This window comes from Sprattus sprattus, assembly GCF_963457725.1.
Source record: "Sprattus sprattus genome assembly, chromosome: 19".
Classification (NCBI taxonomy): Eukaryota; Metazoa; Chordata; class Actinopteri; order Clupeiformes; family Clupeidae; genus Sprattus; species Sprattus sprattus.
Window position 1 is genome coordinate 5,977,044 of NC_137917.1, and position 20,195 is coordinate 5,997,238.

The 20,195-nt window shown below is 43.1% G+C and overlaps 2 protein-coding genes across 2 annotated transcripts; one reads left to right on the forward strand and one right to left on the reverse strand.

Annotated features, from left to right (window-relative positions):
• Positions 1 to 1,211: 1,211 nt before the first annotated feature.
• Positions 1,212 to 14,906, forward strand: ttyh1 (tweety family member 1; the record flags this gene model as incomplete). Its single annotated transcript, XM_080857778.1, has 14 exons — positions 1,212 to 1,337; positions 5,339 to 5,568; positions 7,307 to 7,418; positions 7,949 to 8,280; positions 8,841 to 8,936; positions 9,587 to 9,659; positions 11,047 to 11,122; positions 11,252 to 11,307; positions 11,594 to 11,686; positions 11,825 to 11,917; positions 12,025 to 12,164; positions 12,946 to 13,113; positions 14,348 to 14,426; positions 14,823 to 14,906. 14 exons carry the CDS (start codon positions 1,212 to 1,214, stop codon positions 14,904 to 14,906), a joined length of 1,758 nt encoding a protein of 585 aa, XP_080713904.1.
• A 1,159-nt stretch (positions 14,907 to 16,065) lies between these two features.
• josd2 (Josephin domain containing 2) lies at positions 16,066 to 19,074 on the reverse strand. Its single transcript, XM_080857784.1, has 4 exons — positions 18,451 to 19,074; positions 18,087 to 18,212; positions 17,564 to 17,758; positions 16,066 to 16,744 (listed from the first exon to the last, which is right to left on the reverse strand). Exons 1-4 carry the CDS (start codon positions 18,570 to 18,572, stop codon positions 16,633 to 16,635), a joined length of 555 nt encoding a protein of 184 aa, XP_080713910.1. The 5' UTR covers positions 18,573 to 19,074; the 3' UTR covers positions 16,066 to 16,632.
• Between the last annotated feature and the right edge of the window lie 1,121 nt (positions 19,075 to 20,195).

The following is a 20,195-nucleotide window of genomic DNA, read 5'->3' on the forward strand; positions in this document are numbered from 1 at the left end:
CAATCACAGTGAGTTCCATGTGGTAGGCCTATTATCATTGACAGAACAGACCATTACATTTATTTGAGAGGTGGCAGACAATTTTTTTTTTGAGTAAGCCAGTGGTATATCCTTACACCTTTTACAGTTAAGATTGGGATAGCAATAGCATCCCCTGTCTCCTTTGATGGATTTCCCTGTGGTGGGGGTTCCATACATATATTGCACATTTTCAGTTAAAGTACATTGAGAGCAACTAAACACCACAACAAATTCCTTGTATATGAAAATGTACTTGGCCAATAAACATGATTCTGATTCTGATACATCAGTCCATGTAAAGCTTGCAAGTAACCTTTAGTAGCTTCGGTTTAATTAAGATATTTTTTGCCTTGTTTGGGGACAACATTGTTTTGGTTCCTGTGTGAGCTTTGGTCTTGTTTGTTTTTGCTCGACATGAAAGGTCTCCAGGACACCCTCTTGTGAGAGTATTTTAACAGGTTCTGCATCCATACCCTCACTCATGCAGTTTTTGTTTTTGCTCTAAATTATGCTTATTCACATCATCAAAGTGTAAATCTGTTGAATTCGAAATGGTGACATTATCTTACCCTAAAATACAGACAGTCACTTTGGGAGATGCAAACATCTCTGTAGTGCTGAAAGATTTCGTTGTTGCTACACACCATGGTTGGGCACATCTACTGTTCAGGTCTGGTAGTTTGAGACATGCAAGAGTGAAGAAGACTGTTTGCAGTTCAGACCCTCCATTGAAAGTGGTCACCCAGGGCTAGGTCTGGACATTCCTGGTTTTATGAATGGTCTGGCCAGTATCCGTAGTTGTCTTGCGGCCTGTAGTCTTAAACAGTCACATCCTGATCTCTTAATCTGCACAATCACGTCCTCCCGCCCGTCATTGTAATGAAAATCTCTGTTTTATCAACCGACCATCCCTTGCCCCTGTATTAACCTAGTTCTCCTTCTCCATCTCTCTCTCACTCTCTCTCTCTGTCTGTCTGTCTCTATGGAATCATTTTTCTCAGAGAAAAGGGAGTTTTATGTTTCAGTGAATGTTATTTTACTGATGTAATTCACAGTATTCTGGATTGTTGATGAACATGAATAGTGAAGGATCTGGAATACTAAACCTCTCTCTTCCCCTGTCGTCTCTTCCTATCCATCTCTCCACCATATGTTTAGCTCTGGGGTGGTTACCAGGGGGTTTAGCCATCATGGAAACTGTCCCCAGCTACTCCCCGTCAATATGGGTCCGGGTATGTCATGCCCTCCCACGCTTGGACCTCACAATGCAGATGCGGGATAATTCGTTCATCCCAGACAGTTGGGAGTACCAGCAGGTAATATGTCTGTTCCCTTCTTTCTTTCTTTCATTCTTTCTTTCTTCCTCTCTGTTTTTTTACTGTCTTTCTTTCTTTCCTCCTTCTTTCTTATTTCCCCACACACACATTCAAGCACCCCCCTGCCACCCAGTGACTTTGACATACCTGTTCTCTACTTATTTAGAAAGTATCAGCATGCACAAACCTTAAAGAGAAACTTTGGGATTTTTTCAACCTGGGCCCTATTTTATATTTTATAATTTAGATCCCTTTGGGTCCAAATTTTTAATAGGGCAAAAAACGATTGAGAACAGTCCAGTATTGAGCATTGATTAAAGCACTAAAGACAGCACCTGCAAAGTGGCTTTACATAAGATTCCTTTAAACCGCTTGTTTTAGCCACAGACAGTTTTAAATGTTATTTAAAGGTCTGAAAACAAGGAAAGGATCCTTACAGAGAAACCTACCCTGTAAAGCAACTGTAGAAAATGACTTTATATAAAGTCAGTGTTTTACCTGTCTCGTATTCCGGTCTCTGACATAGCACCTCATTCAGGGCCTCATTTACTAATATGCGAGCGCTGCTTAATCTGCGTTCGCATATTAACGCACAGTGTTTTTGCGCATTTTCCGTGGTATTTATCAAGCCAGATCTGCGCTGGGCAAACTGTGCTTACTCCGCCCTTTAAAGAGCCTGATTTACTAAGATTGATTTGCGAACGCATCTTAATCTGCGCCGTTGCCAGGCGCACATTAACGCACGGTGATTCCCCGCATTTTCCGTGATATTTATCAAGCCAGATACGCGCTGGGCAATCATTATTTAGCGCACCGTTAACACTTGCCAGCAAGTTACTGCCACCATGGAGATTCGAGGAAGAAAAAACTAAGGTTCAGCGAATAGATAGCGAGATAGATATATTGGTTCACGTTCGCTCAATCACTGAACCTGATTCAATGGGTTATATTGTTGTTTTGCCCGCCATCACCTACAACGAGATGTTTAAAAGAACACGATTATAAATAATATGCTATTGGTGGCATTAATGCATAAACTGTCTATTATAACAATATAGATGTGTACATGGCGAGATTAATACGTTCTACAAGGGACATGGGTTCACTACAATATATCCCCACTGAAACAAATACATTTACCAAGTAATCAGGCCTCTCCAAAATCACCGTTGCTCAATCATGGATAGATGGCACTATTCCGGAAGATAAAACTGTCATGGACAGACCACTACCACGTAAGTAATGGTCATGTTGGCATCACATATGACCTGGACATTCATTGAATATGTGTGCGTTCTGTTACCGGTAAACGTGTTCGTGGATTGAAGGTGGGACTGTTTGCATGTGGGTGCGATCAATTTCTCCAATTACGTTCGGAAAGTTTAATTTCATATGAATATATGAATTATACGAGTTGAAAAAAATATTTCTGTTTGCGGTCTCTGTCTATGTCTTTGCCTTGCTGCTGCCATATCAACTTTTTCAGACTCAGTGGAAATGCGCTTCCTGGTTCAGACGTGCTTTTATGAGGCGGAGAATTAGCCTGCAAATCAGAGATGTGCGCTCGCCGGGCAGTTTAGTAAATACCACGCAGTTCATCATTAGGTGCACTCCTCCCATTAAATAGCGCTTCACGCCCACCCACGTTTCCGAACCATCCCAACTGTTTGCAGGTACATACCCTCAAAGCGTTAATATGCGACTCTACTCAAATGCGCCCCTTAGTAAATACCGTTTTATGTTTACGACCGCTATTTTACGCCAGAAATGGGCGCAATCCTGTTAGTAAATCAGGCCCTCAGTGCCTTTAATCGATTGGCCTACTGTGTGATGCTGGAGTGGTCACTCAAAAGAGAGCCTCTCCCTTTGATAATCGACTAGACTGAATAGGTTACTACGTCAAGGTCTGCACCTTGACCACTTTAGCATCTCCAAAAGGTCCAAGTGCAGGGGCGTTTATTCAGGTAACCTTTGAGCCTTATGCCCAATTTTCAAACATTAGGTACCATCAGATTCCTTGGATCACATTGAGTTCAACGCATTCATGATGTCACTTTTTTTGGCATATTGTATTTTCCGCTATAATGTATTTTATGAAGCAGTGTTTCACAGGTCACACATTTTGACCAATTTTCACCAAATTTGCTGTAGAGTGATCTTCCGGCCAAGCCTTACAAAAGTTAACATTATATATGTTTTTTTTTTTTTTTTTCAAAAGTGTGCATTTCGGCTGTCTGAATCTTCAAAAATATAACATGCATGATTTAGATGTAGATGTAAAGATGGCTGTTGGGATGGGGCAAATCAAAAATGATGGAATTTAGAATGGTTTTGCATTGCCTCAAACACTAACCAGCAAGAAGCACAGTGAGATAAATGATAAAAGTTGTCAAGTAATCCACAAAAACTTTACCTAACCAGTATTTTTATTTATTTATTATTATTCATTAATTCAGCTTGATAGCATGTAGATGTTCTGTGCCCCCTGGAAAAAATACCTAGGACCCCAGAAAGTCTTCCTGTTTGTCTGCCATGCTTTTGTGTTAACAGAGAGGTTAGTAAAACACATGCTATTTTTTTGCAGCCCTAATGCTAAGCTTTGTAAAATATCATATATGTAATCATAAATCGAGGATTGGGTATACACGTATAAGTATTGTTAGGCTACTGTTTATATGCCTCATCTGTTGGCTATATCAGAGTACATGCCTTCTTTGCGCATGCTTTACTAATGTTGCAAACTGATGAGTGATATGTGAATGTTACAGCCGAAGGATAAAAACACAACAGTTTCACAGATTAATTTAATTTCACGTTTCATATCTCGCCTTGTTGGATGCGGCACGCTTTGAAATGTGGAGGCATCGAATGCACAGCCGACACATCTGAACTGACTTCAGGGCAGAAGCAGTCATTGCTGTAATTACCATGCAACGTCTTCGCTGCAGAAATGAGGCAGAGCATCTTAAGACCCCCTTCTGCAGAGCCCTGCTCGCACTGAACGCTTCCCTGTTGCTGAGGAGGGAGAGATTCTCACAGTACATTATCTACAGAAAGCAGATACACAGGAAAAAGCAGCGGAGCATGTCCACTCGCTGGGGAGAGAGTCTTGAAAGGGAGCGCAAGAGAGTGCAAGTGGCTACAGGAACAGAAGAACAGAGAGGAAGAGAGCAAAGAGAGAGGAAGAAAGAGCAGAGACAGAAAGAGAGAGAGAGAGAGAGGGAAAAAGAGGAATAGGGAGAGAGAGAAAGCAGGAGAGAGAGAGAAAAGGGGAGAGAGAGAGTGGCAGTGAATGTATTTAAGTAGGTCAGAGATTATTAATAGAGATCCAGTGGCGTGGATAGAAAGAAAGAGAGTAGAGCGGGAGGGAGGCAGAATAGGGGGATAAATGTGGTGAGGAGAGTGTGGGCGAGGGAGAATGTGGGGGAAAGGGGATGGAGGGGGAGGATGGGAGAAGAAAAAGGCTGCAGAGGGATAAGGGAGAGGAGAGAGAGAGAAAGGGAGACAGAGAGAGACAGAGCGAGAGGGAGAGAGCGAGAGGGAGAGAGAGAGAGAACGAGAGAGAGAGAGTAAAGGATTGACAGATGGGCAGGGATAATATTGCAGATATGGACTATATGGATGCATCCCTGTCTTATAATCAGTGTGCATGATTGACAGTATGTAAGTGGAAAGTGGACATTTTAATTGCATGCCAGATCCCTCATGCTGGCTGCAGTGGAATGTTCAACACCATCATCCATTACCTGCCAACGCAAATGCAGGAAAATTCCCTCAGTTGCATTCCGGGTTTATAACTAAATCTGATGTCAGTCCTTCACTGATCCCACTGCTTCCCCCAGCAGGGCTCCACTCTGGGATGAAACATTGAGGATCATATCACATAGCTCCAAATGTCCAATGTCATTCAATATTTTATACAGTTGTCTTTGTGAAAGCGATTGATTCTTTTTTTCTCTTTTCTCTAATCCCTCCCTCCCCACTCTCCCTTTATCTTGTAGACACTGCTCGTCCTTTCCAGCCTCTCGGCCATTGCACTTATCTTCTCACTCCTTGTCGTCCTCGCCTTCCTCATTCACTACTGCTGCTGTCACCGTAGTGATTCGGGTAATACCTCCGATGAAGAGGAGGAGGATGATGATGCCAGCGGTGGCCACGGATACAGCGGGAGAAAGGGAAGGGGCATCTGCTGTGTCACATGGGTTTCTGTGGCAGCAGTCACCCTTTGCTGGTAATGATAACCAATATTACATCATACACCATTATGACATAGACCAATAATAATTACAAATCTCTGCAAGCTGGACCTCTCCAGTGAAGACATGTTTTACCATGGGAAGGGAACACTTTAAAATTTGCACTTTAAAAAGGGTTATGCTTTGCAGTTTGTGTCAGGAGTGTAGGCCTGCTCAAACTGCAATAGAAGCAAAGTAATTTGCATGTTACCCCTTTGGGCTGTTAAGAAATCTGCTGAATCAACCATGGCATAAAAATGTGACCTGATTACTTCTCCTGAAAGCAAAGGAGTGGGATGTTGCCTGTGGGAACCCCTTCTGACACTGGGATGCTGTGCAGTGTTGTACCTGCTCTGGCAGGTAGTTGAAGCATACTACACTAAACCTCATTCGCCCTCACCATATTTCCCTTAAGTAAAAAAAATGGAGATCTCTGTACCTCTGTACAACAGCTGTTAGAGTTGCATTTCACGCCAGGTCTTCATTCACTGTCCTTCATTTGATCTTGTGGTTGGACAATGACTGATGAATATTGGTGTTTTTTGTGGTGGAATGCTTTGGTTTTTTACATCACCATTGCTCCCTTTTCCACCAAATGCCACCCAACCACAGTCATGGGACTGGCACATGGAAGCCCATTATTCTCCTCGCCCTTTTGTTTTAGGTTGAATGCCTTCCCCTGCCTTTCATAGTCATAGCCTAATGACGCTGTGGTAAACCCAATCAAAGACTCAACTGTGCTCCCAAAAGAACGGTGCAGATTCTCAGATGACGGTCTGTGCTGTAGTAGTCTGTATTATTCATCTCCTGTGACATGAATTATTGAGGGAAACAATTAAGCACATTAAACAAAAGACTTCAGCACAGCCACATCAAGACAAATCTGACAAGCGGCAAGAGTGGGCGAAATGTAAACACAGTGTTTCGCGTACAGAAACCAGAAGGTTTTTGTCAGGCCTCTTAAGTCGCCTAATCCACGGCAGACTGGGGCAGCGTCGCCATCCTCCAGATGCACCAGGATGCCATTTATTTGTGTCAGCACAGCCGAGCAGTGGCATGGGGGATGGGGGGATTTTATTCTTGCTTCCATGAGGTCATCATATGCCACCTCTCCGACGACTGTGTGCTTATGTTGCCCTGAAGGCCCCACCAATGTCACGTCTGTCACTCCCGTGACATCTCTTCTGGTTCACACACTGACCTTTCTATTTGATGACTTTTGAAAGGGGAAAATGGTGACTTCTGTTTTATGTGAGGGAATATGCACACGGTAGCTGCATGTAATACAATGGAATAACTATGCCAAACAACACACCCCTCCTTCCTTCCCTCTGCTCTTTAATCTGGGTCACATACTTTGTGAGAGATTGGGCCGTACCATTCCCGACCAGGGTCGAGGGGATTTGGCAAACATCTGGCCCAAGCCTTAATCTGAATATTTGAATATGAGAGAGATGTGTAAATAAGGTTCTGTTTCTGTTTTGATTTCTCACAGTGCTCAAAAGTCTGTAGAATAGCCCTCCTGTTTTTCTTCATTATTCAGTTCATGTCATCTTCAAATGTTTTTATATTTCTGTTGCATCTGTCTCTGGCTGCTTCAATTAATTTTAATATGTGTATGTAGAAACCTTTCATGTCCTTTTCTCTTATTCTGTTCTCTTCCTTCTCTCTGTCCTCTCTTCCCCTATATCCCTCCCTTTCTCATTCTCTCCCCATGTTTCTCCCTTTTTACAGTGTTGCCATAGGCGTTGGTTTCTATGGCAACAGTGAGGCCAACGATGGGATGTATCAGTTGACCTCGTCGCTGCTCACAGCCAATTATACGCTGGCTTCCATCGATCTGCTGGTGAGTGTCTACTGCAAGAGCACAGCTTCAAAGAGATGCCAAATGTTAACACCCAGTAACGTCCTGTGTGTGTGTGTGTGTGTGTGTGTGTGTGTGTGTGTGTGTGTGTGTGTGTGTGTGTGTGTGTGTGCGCGTGTGTGCGTGCGCGCCCGCGTGTGTGTGTGTGTGTGTGAGAGAGAGAGTGTTTATGCACATAAGCACATGTACTTATGCCACAGAGAGTAAAATACTCAATACTATAATCGATAAGGCTGTTCAGTCATGCAGTCAGTCAATCCCTTGTAGGCCACAGTGATATATGACCTTCCCCTCTCTGTCCTTCTTTTATTCTATCCCAATTTTTTTACATTGTTTTTTTCTTTTTCTGTCCATTAAATTCTCATCTGTTTTTTGACACATCACTTACTGTCTTTCGTTCTGTCTCTCTCTCTCTCTCTCTCTCTCTATCTCTCTCTTTCTCTCTCTCTCTTTCTTTCTTTCTCACTTTCCCCCACCATTTTCTCCTTCTCCATTCCCACTACCCTATCCAGGTGGCTGACAGCGTCGCCGGACTTCAGCAGTCTATTTCTGGGCCCCTGACCACCATGGAGGACCTGTTCACAGGCAACAAGCCGGCGCTGGTGTCCACACGCTCCTGCCGCCGTCTCTCTGAGCGGGTGGTGTCCCTCCTGTCCTCCCTGACCCTGGCTCGTGGGCTCGTGCCCACAGACGGGGGCACGGGGAATGGCAGTGACACCATCATAGGGGTGCTGACCCCAGCGCCCCCCTCCATCGCCCCGACCCTCACGCCAGCCTCCTCCACACAAGGGCCTTTCTCCCCAGGCTGGGCGGCCAACACCCTCATGGTGAATGAAGACTACAGGTGAGATCTGTCTTAACGTGTATAGGTTGTGTGTGCAGAAACATTTACATAAGACTATGTATTTGACACTGAAAGAAGCAGAGCTAATCTGGTGTCAATGAGCCCAGCAATGAATCTCGCACAGTATGCTTTTTGTGGACTGAATTTTGTATGTCACGGTGAAATGCTACCTTGCTCAGGTTTATCAGTTATTAAACAAAGTTGAAGTTATTAAAGTTAGTTGGTATCATTGTTTTCAAGAAAGTAAAACCCATTGTGTCTTGCAAACTACCTCTTTAGATTGATTGTGAGCATGGTACATGAAAATCCCTGCTACTATGCCTATTTTTGACTTTCAAGCCGATTTCATTGTTTCATGTATCAAATTTATACAGTGTATGTTATTCAGAAGGCTATTGGAAATATTGCACCCGTCATGTAAGCATCTGAGAGGAACCAGCTGTGCTGTGTTCATATGGCCGTACTATGTTGAGTCAGGCGCGGGTGTTTTATTGTCATATGCATCAATAACCTGACAGAAGTGACTGAGTTGCACTCGTTTCTGTGTTTCTTTTTTCAAGATGGCTGTCATATGTCTTACTTCTCCTGCTGGATTTAGTTGTGTGTCTTTTCATCCTGCTGGGTTTGGCTAAACAGGCCCGGTGGCTCCTTATACTGTAAGTAAAACAGAAGAACACATCATCTTACACATACTTACATTCGCACAGAAAGGTCTATAGTCGTCAGGAAAATGTAGGGGTTTATGCTATGAAATAAACTGAATAACGTTGCTTTCAGGAAATGTGTGGAAATGCAGGGGTTTCTGCTATGTAATAAAACACAATTACGTTGCTTTCAGAATGCGTGTGGATATGTAGGGGTTTATGCTATGTAATAAACAGAAAAACTTTGCCTTCAGAATACGTGTGGATATATTGGGATTGCTGCTATGTAATAAACAGAATACGTGTGGATATGTATAGAAGCACTCAGTTGAAGGGAAAGGCATCTCCTCTCGCTTCATATCAGCAGAATGGAAAATGAAAGCTTTTGTCAGCCAAGCTGTTTACTGCTGGCTGCCTAGAGAGCATCCCGCAGAGATAAAGAGTTGTGATGTTTATGTTGGCCATGCATCTGTGCAGTCATGTGTCTGTGGTAATCAGTAAATTTGTCACTGTGTGAAGTTTTTGAGACACACACACACACACACACACAGAGACACAGAGACACACACACACACATACACACACACACACACACACACACACACACACACACACACACACACACAGATGGTGATGGATGCCACTGCGTGCTGTGCTTGCAGGATGACAGTCTTGGCCTGGTTGGCTCTGTTCCTGAGCTGGGGTTCGCTTGGTCTGGAGACAGCCACCGTAGTGGTGAGTGCCCAGGGCCCCTCAGTGGTTGCCCACGGAGAATGGCCAAAAAGAACTCAAAGCAGTGGGGTGCATGGTGAAAGGCAGCAGAAAGCAGAATGGTCACTTTGTGTGTCTGCGGTCCGTGTGTGAGAGTGTGGAGATGGCTGGGCAGGTTATGGACATATAATTAAAAGCCGGCTCACACTGCAGCTAGAATGAGTGTGGCTGTCGTTTATGTGTGTGTCTAGCTGTGAAAGGCCTGTTCTTACTGCAGAAATGCTTAAGGCAGAAATGAATGTATGTGTATTCCTCTCTCTCCCTCTCTTGCTCTCACACTATCTCTTTGTGCCTCTCTCTCTCTTTACGTCTTGCACGCTCTCTTTGTTCGCCTCTCTCTCCATCTTTTTCTTTCTTTCTTCCTCTTTCTTTCTCTCTCTCTCTCTCTTTCTCTGTGTTAGTAGCTTTGTGTTAAACTTGTCCTCCCAGTGAACACTGCAGTCATGGCAGAGTCCCAAAAAGGCAGAAAAATAGGGCAGAGATTAAAGATTGAATGAGTGTGTGCCTGCCTCTGTGTGTATGTGTGTGTAGCTGTGTGTGTGTGTGTGTTTGAGCTGAAAGTGAGAGAAGGACTGACACAGAAAGAGAGAGCAAGGAAAACAGGGAGAGAGGGAGGAATACCAAGAGAGTCTTAAGAACATTTGTATGAGACAGAAACTTTGGAGGAGGAGGAGGAGGAGGAGGAGGCCATACATCACCCAATGTGGAGCTGAGAGGCTGGGAAGTGCTGCTGCTCTCCAGAACAAGTGCTCCCGACGGGGGGGAAAGGAGAGGGAGGAAGAGGAAGGGTTGGTGTCAGAGGGAACCAGGGGGAGAAAGCATGGGAGTGGCCATCAAAACAGAGACCCTCTGTGTTCAGCTAGTCAACAAGAACAAATGGCCAGCAATCAGTGCCTCTCATACACTTTAATTATCCGGGGCTCACCAGAACTGCCTCACTCAGTCTAAAAGACTTATTAAGACTGATTAATTACATTTACCCAAATACCCCAGGGATGCTAAAGTGTTAGAGGCAGTCAGAGCAAGAGGGAGAGAGACACGAAGAGGGCCAGAGACCAGAATAGACAGATAAAGACAACAGAACTACAGTAGTGAGGGCAGGATGTAAAGTATGAGATGGAATGAGAGACAAAGTGGAAAATCAATTTAATGGGAAAAGAGAGAGAGAGAGAGAGAGGAAGAAACGGAGAGCGAGAGATATGTGCTGCTCAGTAAATCAATAGCAGCCAGTCAGGGGAGTCAGGGGATTGTGGGGAGGTAAGTGTGTCACTTGGTCAGTGTAACACTGCTGATTTTATTTTCTCCCTTGTCTCTCTCTCTTTCTCTCTTATTTCTCTTCTTACTCTCTTAGGCTCTAAGCGATTTTTGCTTTGACCCAAACACATTTGTCCTCAACTCCACTAATTTCAACACTGGAACAAGCACAGGTAGTGAAAGTATTTCCCATATATGCACATATTTGTGTATGCATTGTTTAAAACTAATATTTGTCATATACACAAGCCAAACACAGATTTACATAAACTTGTTCTAATAAACTTGTTGTTGTTTATTAGATATCTTGGATTATTACCTCACATGCAGCCGGAGAATGAACAGCCCATTCCAGCAGGTAGTACCAGTTCAACAGACACACGCTAATGTCATACTGGCAGGTTATGGTGATGATGGTGTTGGTGGCACTGGCAGCTATGGTGCAGTAAACATTTATATTTATCATTACACTTTATTATCAATAGTAACCAGTAAAAGTAAAGTACTAAGTAAGTGCATGGAATGTGTTCTGATGTTTTTGTTTTTCCTTGGATTCAAAGACACAGTTTGGTAAATCAGATGTGTGTCCTATACTGTGATTGTCTCTGGGATATGATGCTGTGTTTGTGTTGAATTGGCTCCAGCTGCTGACTCAGTCGCAGAGGGCGCTATCCAGTATTCACTCCCATCTCTCCAATCTGGAGAGAGACGCCCTCCCGCGGTTCCCAAAGGCAGAGGTATGTGACAGAGGTACTGGGGCAAACTGCGGTGCTCTGACACAAAGTGGCCACCAGCAAAGCAAACAGTCATAAGAAAACACAGGTCTGTAGCTATTGAGGCCAAAATAACTGAATGAGGATCTCCTGTTTTTGTAGCGATCACTCAGGGATGTCCAGCAGATCCTGAACTCCACAGAGGGAAACTTCCATCAGCTAGTGGCGTCACTCAATTGTCGGGGGCTTAACAAGGTAACCTGTGGAACACGGCTGTTGTAATGCCAAAATAAAATAAAGACTCAAACCAACACAGTCTTGCTCACACTTAGCCTGTGACTATTCGTTTTTCCCTCTCCCAGGACTACATTGACTCCCTGAAGGGTCTCTGCTTTGATGGGATGGAAGGCCTACTCTATCTTTCTCTCTACTCGTTCCTCTCGGCCCTGGCCTTTACTGCCATCCTGTGCTCACTCCCGGGGGCCTGGAGGAGCTTCGCCGGGTGAGAGGCCACATACAGGGTTTCACAATGGCTGAGCTTGTTGTTGTTGTTGTGGTTGTTGTTGATGATGCTATTGTTGTTGTTTGTGTCACTGGTACTTCCTAATGGCATCACAGTCGTTCAGGGCACTGTAGACTCGGTGTAATTATATCCGGCAAGTTTGATATGCTTGTCAAAGCAGTTGAGAGCAGCCTTGCTTGCCAGTGTCTAAACTAAAGTACATCTGATGAACAACTATGCGAAGCCATTGCGGCTGACTGTTATAATTTACTTGTTAACATATAAAATATAAAATATGCATTGCTCACTGTTTGTGCTCATTTATGCACATCCTTGCCTCACTGGTACAGATCATTGTGGCATGTGGTCGCCAGACATATATATGTTTTTTGTCATCTGTTCTTTGTAGTGGCTATGAGAGCAAACCAAAGGGTTAGAAATTACTGCCTCTGCTCTCCATGGAGCTTATGTGCCTGTTTCAGCTGCCATCAGACACATGCACATCTCAAATGCGTAGATTACAAATGTGCTTCAGTAAATCATTTGAAAGAGGAGCAGAGATTAAAGGGATTATTGAGCAGATTATTTAATCTGACAATATCAGCTCATTTCATTAACAGTACAAAGCAATGTCTCATATCTGCATTCATGTTCATGAGATATTTCTGGATAAAAATGACAGTTCATAGCTTAATAGTTTTTTTTGCATACCTGCCTGTTTGCTTTCTTGATTGTCTTTTTTATTTTATTTTCTCAATGTATCTTTCCCTCAACGGTGCAGTGACTCAGAAGAATACGAAGATTCTGACAGTGAGAGCGAGGACCCCTTCACTTCTCATCAGGCACGTAGACAGACGGCCATGGGCTCCCAGCGAGGGGCTTTGCCCCCCTTCTATAGTTACCAGGGGGCCGGCTGGACACCCCCCTTTTCTAGCGCGCCACCCCTCCCGTGAGTAACATACACACAGGCACACAGACAGACAGACAGTGTGACCCCACCCAAAACTGAGCCTAGATGCTGTGCTTGACAGCCTTGTACACAGACAGATTGACTGTGCCTATTGAGTTCAGCTACTTATTAATGAACCTTACAAATGCAGTGTGCTGACAATCCCCTGATACCACCCAGCTGAAACTGAAGTAAATTACCCACACATACAAAGTGCCACCAGCTGGTTAATATTTGTCAACCCCTTAAGAGCTATTTGCATGAATGCACAAGCAAGTACACATTCTGTAAGTAGGTGTAGTAGACCCCACAATACCATTCAGCTAGTCATACCTTCCCCTCACACCCACCCAAGCATGGGAATATATCTTAGTGTAGTGAGACACAACATTTAGTTAGCCTGTAATGTAAACACACACATTAATCCATGTGTCACACACACACAGACAGACAAACAGACAGGTTTATGGCAACTGCACTTTAGGAAGAGTAACAGACACAACCCGAGAAGTCTGTCTGTCTGTGTGTCTGTCTATCAGTCTGTCCTTCATTCCAAGACAGACGTAGAACGCTCACTCAGAAAGAATATGAGAAGAGACGAAGCAAAATGTCACAGTATGTAGGTAAACGCCCTCTGTCATCCCCTCATCCACCATTCAAGCCATGGTGTCCAACTTTCATTTTATCAGCTATCAGCACTTTCTCCTCTCCTTTTCGTTCATTCTTTCTTTGTTTTCGCTCTTTCTGTCACTTGGGTATGTGTGCTCGAGATGAAGTCCTTATCAGATTGGTCTGTGGACTCTAAGTGCAGAATTCTTAGCCAGTCCCATCTGTGTTTCTGTGCACTACTTCCCCTGCTTTTTCACGGCACAGTTCCCCCACAGTAATGTGGGGAGGGCTTGTGGATGTAAGAACCACACACAAAACAGACCAGTCTACCCCCCATTCCCTAATTGCAAGGACCACCCCACCTCCCATTCCCCTGCAGTCACCTTTCCTTTGCAGTAATTCCAAAAGCTCATGGTACTGCTATGGAGATGAATGAGTACCACTACCTCTCTAACTATCTTCCTCTCCTTCTCTCTCTGTCCATCCTTGGCCCCTCACCTGGTCCTGTCCTCTCTGCATCCCTGGATGCGGCTGTCAAACGTTTTCTTGCCTGTCCTCCTCTTCCTGCTCTGGCTCCTCCTTTCCTCCCTCTGTCCTCTGTTCCTTTCTCTCTGTCTCTACACAGGACTCAAAACGCTTCCTCCAATGGCAACCCTGGCTATGAGAGCCTGCCCTTGATTGACAGGCAGTCCCCACCCCCCTCTGTGAGTTCCTCTGTCTTTGTGATCTCATCGTGATCTGTGACATTCTCATGTGTTTGCACTTTGACTGTTGTTTTTGGTGTTGTTTGGCGTGAATCACTCAACATGACTATCTCTGGCTTGCACGTAATCATCGGTGGGGGTTAATTTCAATTAACTTCAAACACTTGACTATGAAGTCTTTAATGCATTACCTCATCACATTTATGAAGAGAGCCCAGAAAGTAGTGCACACGTTACTGGAGGGTTTCCTACTTTTGATGTGGCTGAGAAATGATTATTGACATTTTTTTTCTTTCTTTGTCTCTTCTCATTATGCCCTCATTCTCTGATGGATCTGTCTTTCACCTATTTGGCGCCACCTCTGTCCAATCACACCACGGCTTTGTGAAAGTACAGTACTCTCCCAGCATGCTGACCGGCTATGGGGGTAGTCAATCAAACCCCAACCCCGCCCATTCAAGGAGCCTGTATTCACGCTAATTATTTTTTATGTATTGAATAAAAAAAAGAAATCTATATATATAGCAAATGTTTAGTTTTCATATGGATGGACACTTTAATGAGATGAAAGAGTAATTAAAAGAAATGTGAATGCTACTCGTGGAGTCAAGGGTGTAACGTCAGTACCATTAAGAATTAAAAGCACTTAAATGCAACAGATTGAATGGTTGATTTACAGATAAAAGCCATCCAGTGCGCTCAAGAGGTTAATCCTCACTCAAAGTAACCCCTTTGCAAACCCCTTCCGGTCTGTCTAGTGTCATTGTGAATGGTTGCGCTGAAAGCCCAAATGGTATTGACGTTACTTTAGTTCTCTCTATTTTTTACATGTATCACCACTTTATTTTGGAGCTTTTTATATTGTTGTAATGTAGTCAAAGACACATAGCAACGATGGCACAACTTCAGTGTATGATTATGCAGTGTTCCTCACTTGGTATTGAAACATTTTTTTATTGTTTACTGTACTTTTTTATAGGTGGCAACTCTGTATTACCTTGTATACCTTTCTGATACTATATAACCTATATTCACTGTAAATGATGTTTGGTTATTGATGCACTTTTCCTCCTTATGAAACATTCATGTGAGGGCTATGGTGACCATCTTCTCTGATTGCTGAGTGGAAGACTACATTACCCATCTGGCACTGAGCAATACAGCCTCTCCCACTGACAATGACACAGTGGTTACAAAGTAAGCAGCAATAATAATATAGACATCAATGAACAGTGTTGTCTGTGTGTGTCAGGGGTCTGTGGGATGTTCTGTGTGTATATATATATAGATATACATATGCATATAAATATATGGTATGGTGGATATTGCATTGATCCTCCACCCCTTTCCAACCAGCCCCATGTTTCTTCATGTTATTCCTCAATATTGACTTTCTATGGTATTAATGCTCCTTTTGAATGGCATCCTTTTTCACTACAGAGTCTAATACAAGTAAAAAATAAAACCTACTGTAACATGGCTTGCAGGTGATTTGAATGACTGTTATGTTGTGCACCCTTCACTACCACTGCAAAGCACGTCCACATGCCAAATCCAGAAATAAATGAGAGATACAGCTATTTAGGTTCATATAAATAACATCAGTTCACTTTATTAGTTGCTTTTGTTTCCTCTGAGCTTCATCGACAGAGACAGAAAGGTGAAATCCTGAAAGACATCTCTGGTCACTATAGAATGCATAGTTCAACAGACAGACAGACACCACAAAACACAGACTTAAACCAATATACAGACAGCTGTCCGGTCAGCTATTGTGAAACTCTTCTGTGCATAGATAAAGAAAAGCCAATTTCACCGTGTCTACTGAAGAAGTGCAGTGCATAGATGAATTAAAAGAGAAGATCATTGGAGCAATATTGATTCTTATATCTCTGAATCAAGAACTTATCAACCTGAGAGAGAGAGAGAGAGAGAGAGAACATTTGAGACTGCAGTGAGAGAGAAAGCGAGAGTGAGAGATAGTGTAGTTAATGCTACTGTGATATCCACTCAGCGTGTAACCATTCATACAAATCAGTCCTTCATGGTAACAGTCCTCGTTGAGGGCATTTTTAATGTGTATATGTGTCCGTGATCGACCAAATCTCCAAACACTTGTAGTGGCATTCAGAGGAGGCCTCCAATACTGTCAAAAGTTCTTATAATTTGGACTTGGTCTAGTGAAATATTGTCCTATCCTGATACATCACTTTCGTGAGTCATCTGTGTTCAGCCACGTTCCATCCTCCTCCACTTCCCTTTGGACTACCAGGAGCATCTCTGTGACATCTTGAGAGAGCTGCTCGCCGAGAAACGTGCTGGGGAAATGAAAGAGGGATGAAAAAGAGAGATTAGACAGAGGAATGGACACGACAGAGAGTAGCAAAAGCACAAGAGAGTGCCAGAGCAGAGGAGTATGAGAGTAATGGGGCCAGTAATAGTTTGGCAATAGAAAATGAGGAGGGCCTGACAAACAGCCATTGTCCTATGACACCATGTGACAAACTGAAACATAATGACGCACACAATGACAGGCAAAGCTTAGATAAACAACAGATGCAATCATCAATTATCAACAGGTCAGCATGCCTCAACACAGAAATCACCAGTAAATATGTCACCAATCAGAATATGCTATGTAAGGCCTCCAGCCACTTCCACCCTGACTGTTTATTATAGTACTGAATATTAATGCCAAGAGTAGTAGATGAAATCAAACCTATGATAACTGGTAGCAATCTGCTAAGTGTGATGGTCTTATTCATTACAAGAGGAGAATGACTACAATAAGGATGCCCCCATGTTTTTATGTGGTGGTACTTAAAGAAGTAAAGAATGAAACATAATATGCTCAGTGGACAGTACAGAGAGGTTTTTACTTTCCCCTCCTCTCTTCTTATTGTTCAATACATCTTTGACCATGACTGTAGATGTATGCAACAACAGAAGGAAGATGTCCACTTCCACCTGATGCACTGAAGGTAACGGCAACCTCAATCATATACTGCAAATATGGTTGTAAGTAAGAAGTTGTACATAACACTGGATGAACAGGAGACTCCTGAAGAAATTAAGCAAGTCAATATCTAACCTAATTCACTGCCCAAACCTGTTAATCACTCTTTCTTGTTACTCACCGGAGTTCTACTTCCCCTCCAATGCATGTGGGACCCTTTAACTTGGAGTCCAAGTTGTAGTAGTTCCCTCCAACCTGTCGTACAGCAAGCCAGTGTCGCCGCCTGAGAGGGAGGGATACAATTCCCAGCGACACTCGGGAGGGAACATTGAGAATAAAGCCCTGAACTTTGTCCAAACGCAGGCTCTGCACAGACCTGGGGGAAGGGAGAGATAAGAGAATGTCAGGGGGTCTCTCCAACAAATGACAGCTTTAGCAATGAAGATCATGGAACTGACTATGGCGCTGAAAAGACCAAGCTGTGTGCTGATGGCAGAATAGTATTGCTGTTTTAGTTTTTACTATGAGGTGCTCAACGCCTCTGAATGCAAGTGCTTGGGTGCTCTATGTGTACACAAGACTTTGACAATACAGTTCAGTGCTTCTTAGAAGATAAGCACTAATGACTGACTGACTGACTGTGAAGCTTAATATTGACTGACTGATGTTTTCTGGTGTTCATTTGCAAATTTAAGAGTTTGCACCTTCGTTTGTCCCACCACACTGCTGCCAGGCCACGACTCTGCAGAGCTGCCATGATGACATTAACATCATAGTTCCCAGTACCCAGCATTGAGCGGTGCGGATTTACAACGCATTGTGGGGCAAGGCTGAATGAAAAGAAGCACAATATAAACAGTAAAAATAGATATGGTTATAACGTATTAGTTCTTACATCTTGTACATTGTCGGTTGCTGAGTAATGGCTAAAATAAAACTCTTGTTTTATAAGATTTTCGAAAGTTTCCGAAGAAGGTTAAAAACACCAACTCAGGTGGTAAAAGGAAATAATTCTACTTGCCATGTCAGAGTGCCTAATTACACAAGTCGCCTGTCAAATGACCTCACCGCTTGCAGATGTCGTCGGCAGTCTCCTTGGTGAATACCCGCTCTTGGAGCACGTTGTTGAGAGCATGGATAGCACACAACTCCAGTCTCTGCTTTTCGTGGAAAACTTCTCCTTCGCTCATACTCTTTCTAGATTAGGACGGTCTGACACGAGAACACTGTACAATTATCTGCATTTGATTTACTTAATAAAGCTACCTAAGTTACCGCGCTAACATACCTACAAATTGAAATAATTGGTATGTTAAATCCAGCAACAAAAACGTTACCTCCCCACTTTGAACACTCCAAGAAAACAGTGGCGTTGTGTGTGGTCTCTAACTTGTACTACTTTTTTTATGAATATGGGAATATGAGCAAACGATTAGGTCCGGTACTTCAAAAAACAAAGTAGCTCGATAGCTTGCTGCATCTCGAGAATGACTGTATTGCCTTGCCTTGCCTACCTTGCTGTAGACAGCCCGCAGTGCAATATTCTCTTGAAGCGGTAAATTCAAAAACATAAACTGCTTTCACGGTTTGCTAAATCAGTGAGATATTGTTACCATTCTTATAACGTTTAAAACTGCCCTAATGTCTCATTTACGCGAACTTGTCTTGGTATATGCGTGATGCTCACAGTCCACCTCGTAAAAACGACTAACCGGAAGTTGCCTTGTTGTTGTTTCATGTCGGTGACGCCCCGAAAATCTACAGTGTTGAATATCTCATCGTTGTCATCTACAGCCAGTCAACAAGAATGCGTCTACAATCTACGCCAATCATAAAGCAGTGCGATTGACTACAATGCGTTAGCGTTTTTTTCAGGCATTATTGCAAATCTAGGCTAAAAAATACACATGCCTACTCTGTATAATAAATGACAGAATAACGTCAACATTTTTGGAAATGGTTTAAGATTAAACGACGTAGAAGTATATAGGCTGTAGGATTTTCTTTCTGTTTATTATTGTTTTCTCCGTTGGGCCGTAGGGATTTAAAATAGGCTGTAGAATCCGTTTTTCAGAATATTACAATTTGTGGCGAATAGCAGTCTTCTGGCGCTCTCTAGTGCCAAGACAGTGAAATGATAGTAATGTAGTGAATTCTTTATTATACATGAGTAAATTAAACATATTTTATTTTAATTTGCCCATTGGTTTAAGATGCAATGTTACGGCTCTGGTCATCTTGTTATGTATGCACAAGATCACGAGCAAAATTATTTTTGTTTATGCTGCAGGTGGTAATCTTGAGTATTCCTTGAGCTCTTTAACGGTGCAAACCCATGCCACCGTTGTGAGCGACGCGATCTCTAAACCCAATGCATTTCAATGGGAGCCAATCCATTGTGACGTAAATTAGCGATCTGAGCGACGCGTCCGTTGAAAATTCGAACATGTTGAAACTTATGCAAATGAGGAGCGATATTTCCCGGCAGCAGCCAATGAGATTGTTTGGTGTCGTCTTTGACAGTTGGACTGCATGCTATTTCCACACGCTACACCACGCCCACTCAAAGCGATGGAAGTCGCTCACAACGGTGGCATGGGTTTGCACCGTAAGTATTTATTTTTGTTTTGCAACATTAAGGTATGGACAAATGCTGATAAAACTAAATGAAGCAAATGAAACATTTGTTTTCTAAGTTTGAAAGTAAGGCGTCTTCAACGCCTACATATTATTCTCGCTTCATTGGTTGTCCATTTACTTGGGTGGATGTGAGTTTTTTAAACGGACCTATAGTTTTTCACCATTGGACCTAA

Excerpts from the sequence above, each read along its gene's own strand:
- josd2 (XM_080857784.1), bottom strand. The coding sequence starts at position 18,572 with ATGAGCGAAGGAGAAGTTTTCCACGAAAAGCAGAGACTGGAGTTGTGT. Across the intron at positions 18,213-18,450 it reads GCCGACGACATCTGCAAGCG|CCTTGCCCCACAATGCGTTG; the intron begins GTGAGGTCATTT and ends CTTTTCATTCAG. Across the intron at positions 17,759-18,086 it reads GTGTGGTGGGACAAACGAAG|GTCTGTGCAGAGCCTGCGTT; the intron begins GTGCAAACTCTT and ends CCCTTCCCCCAG.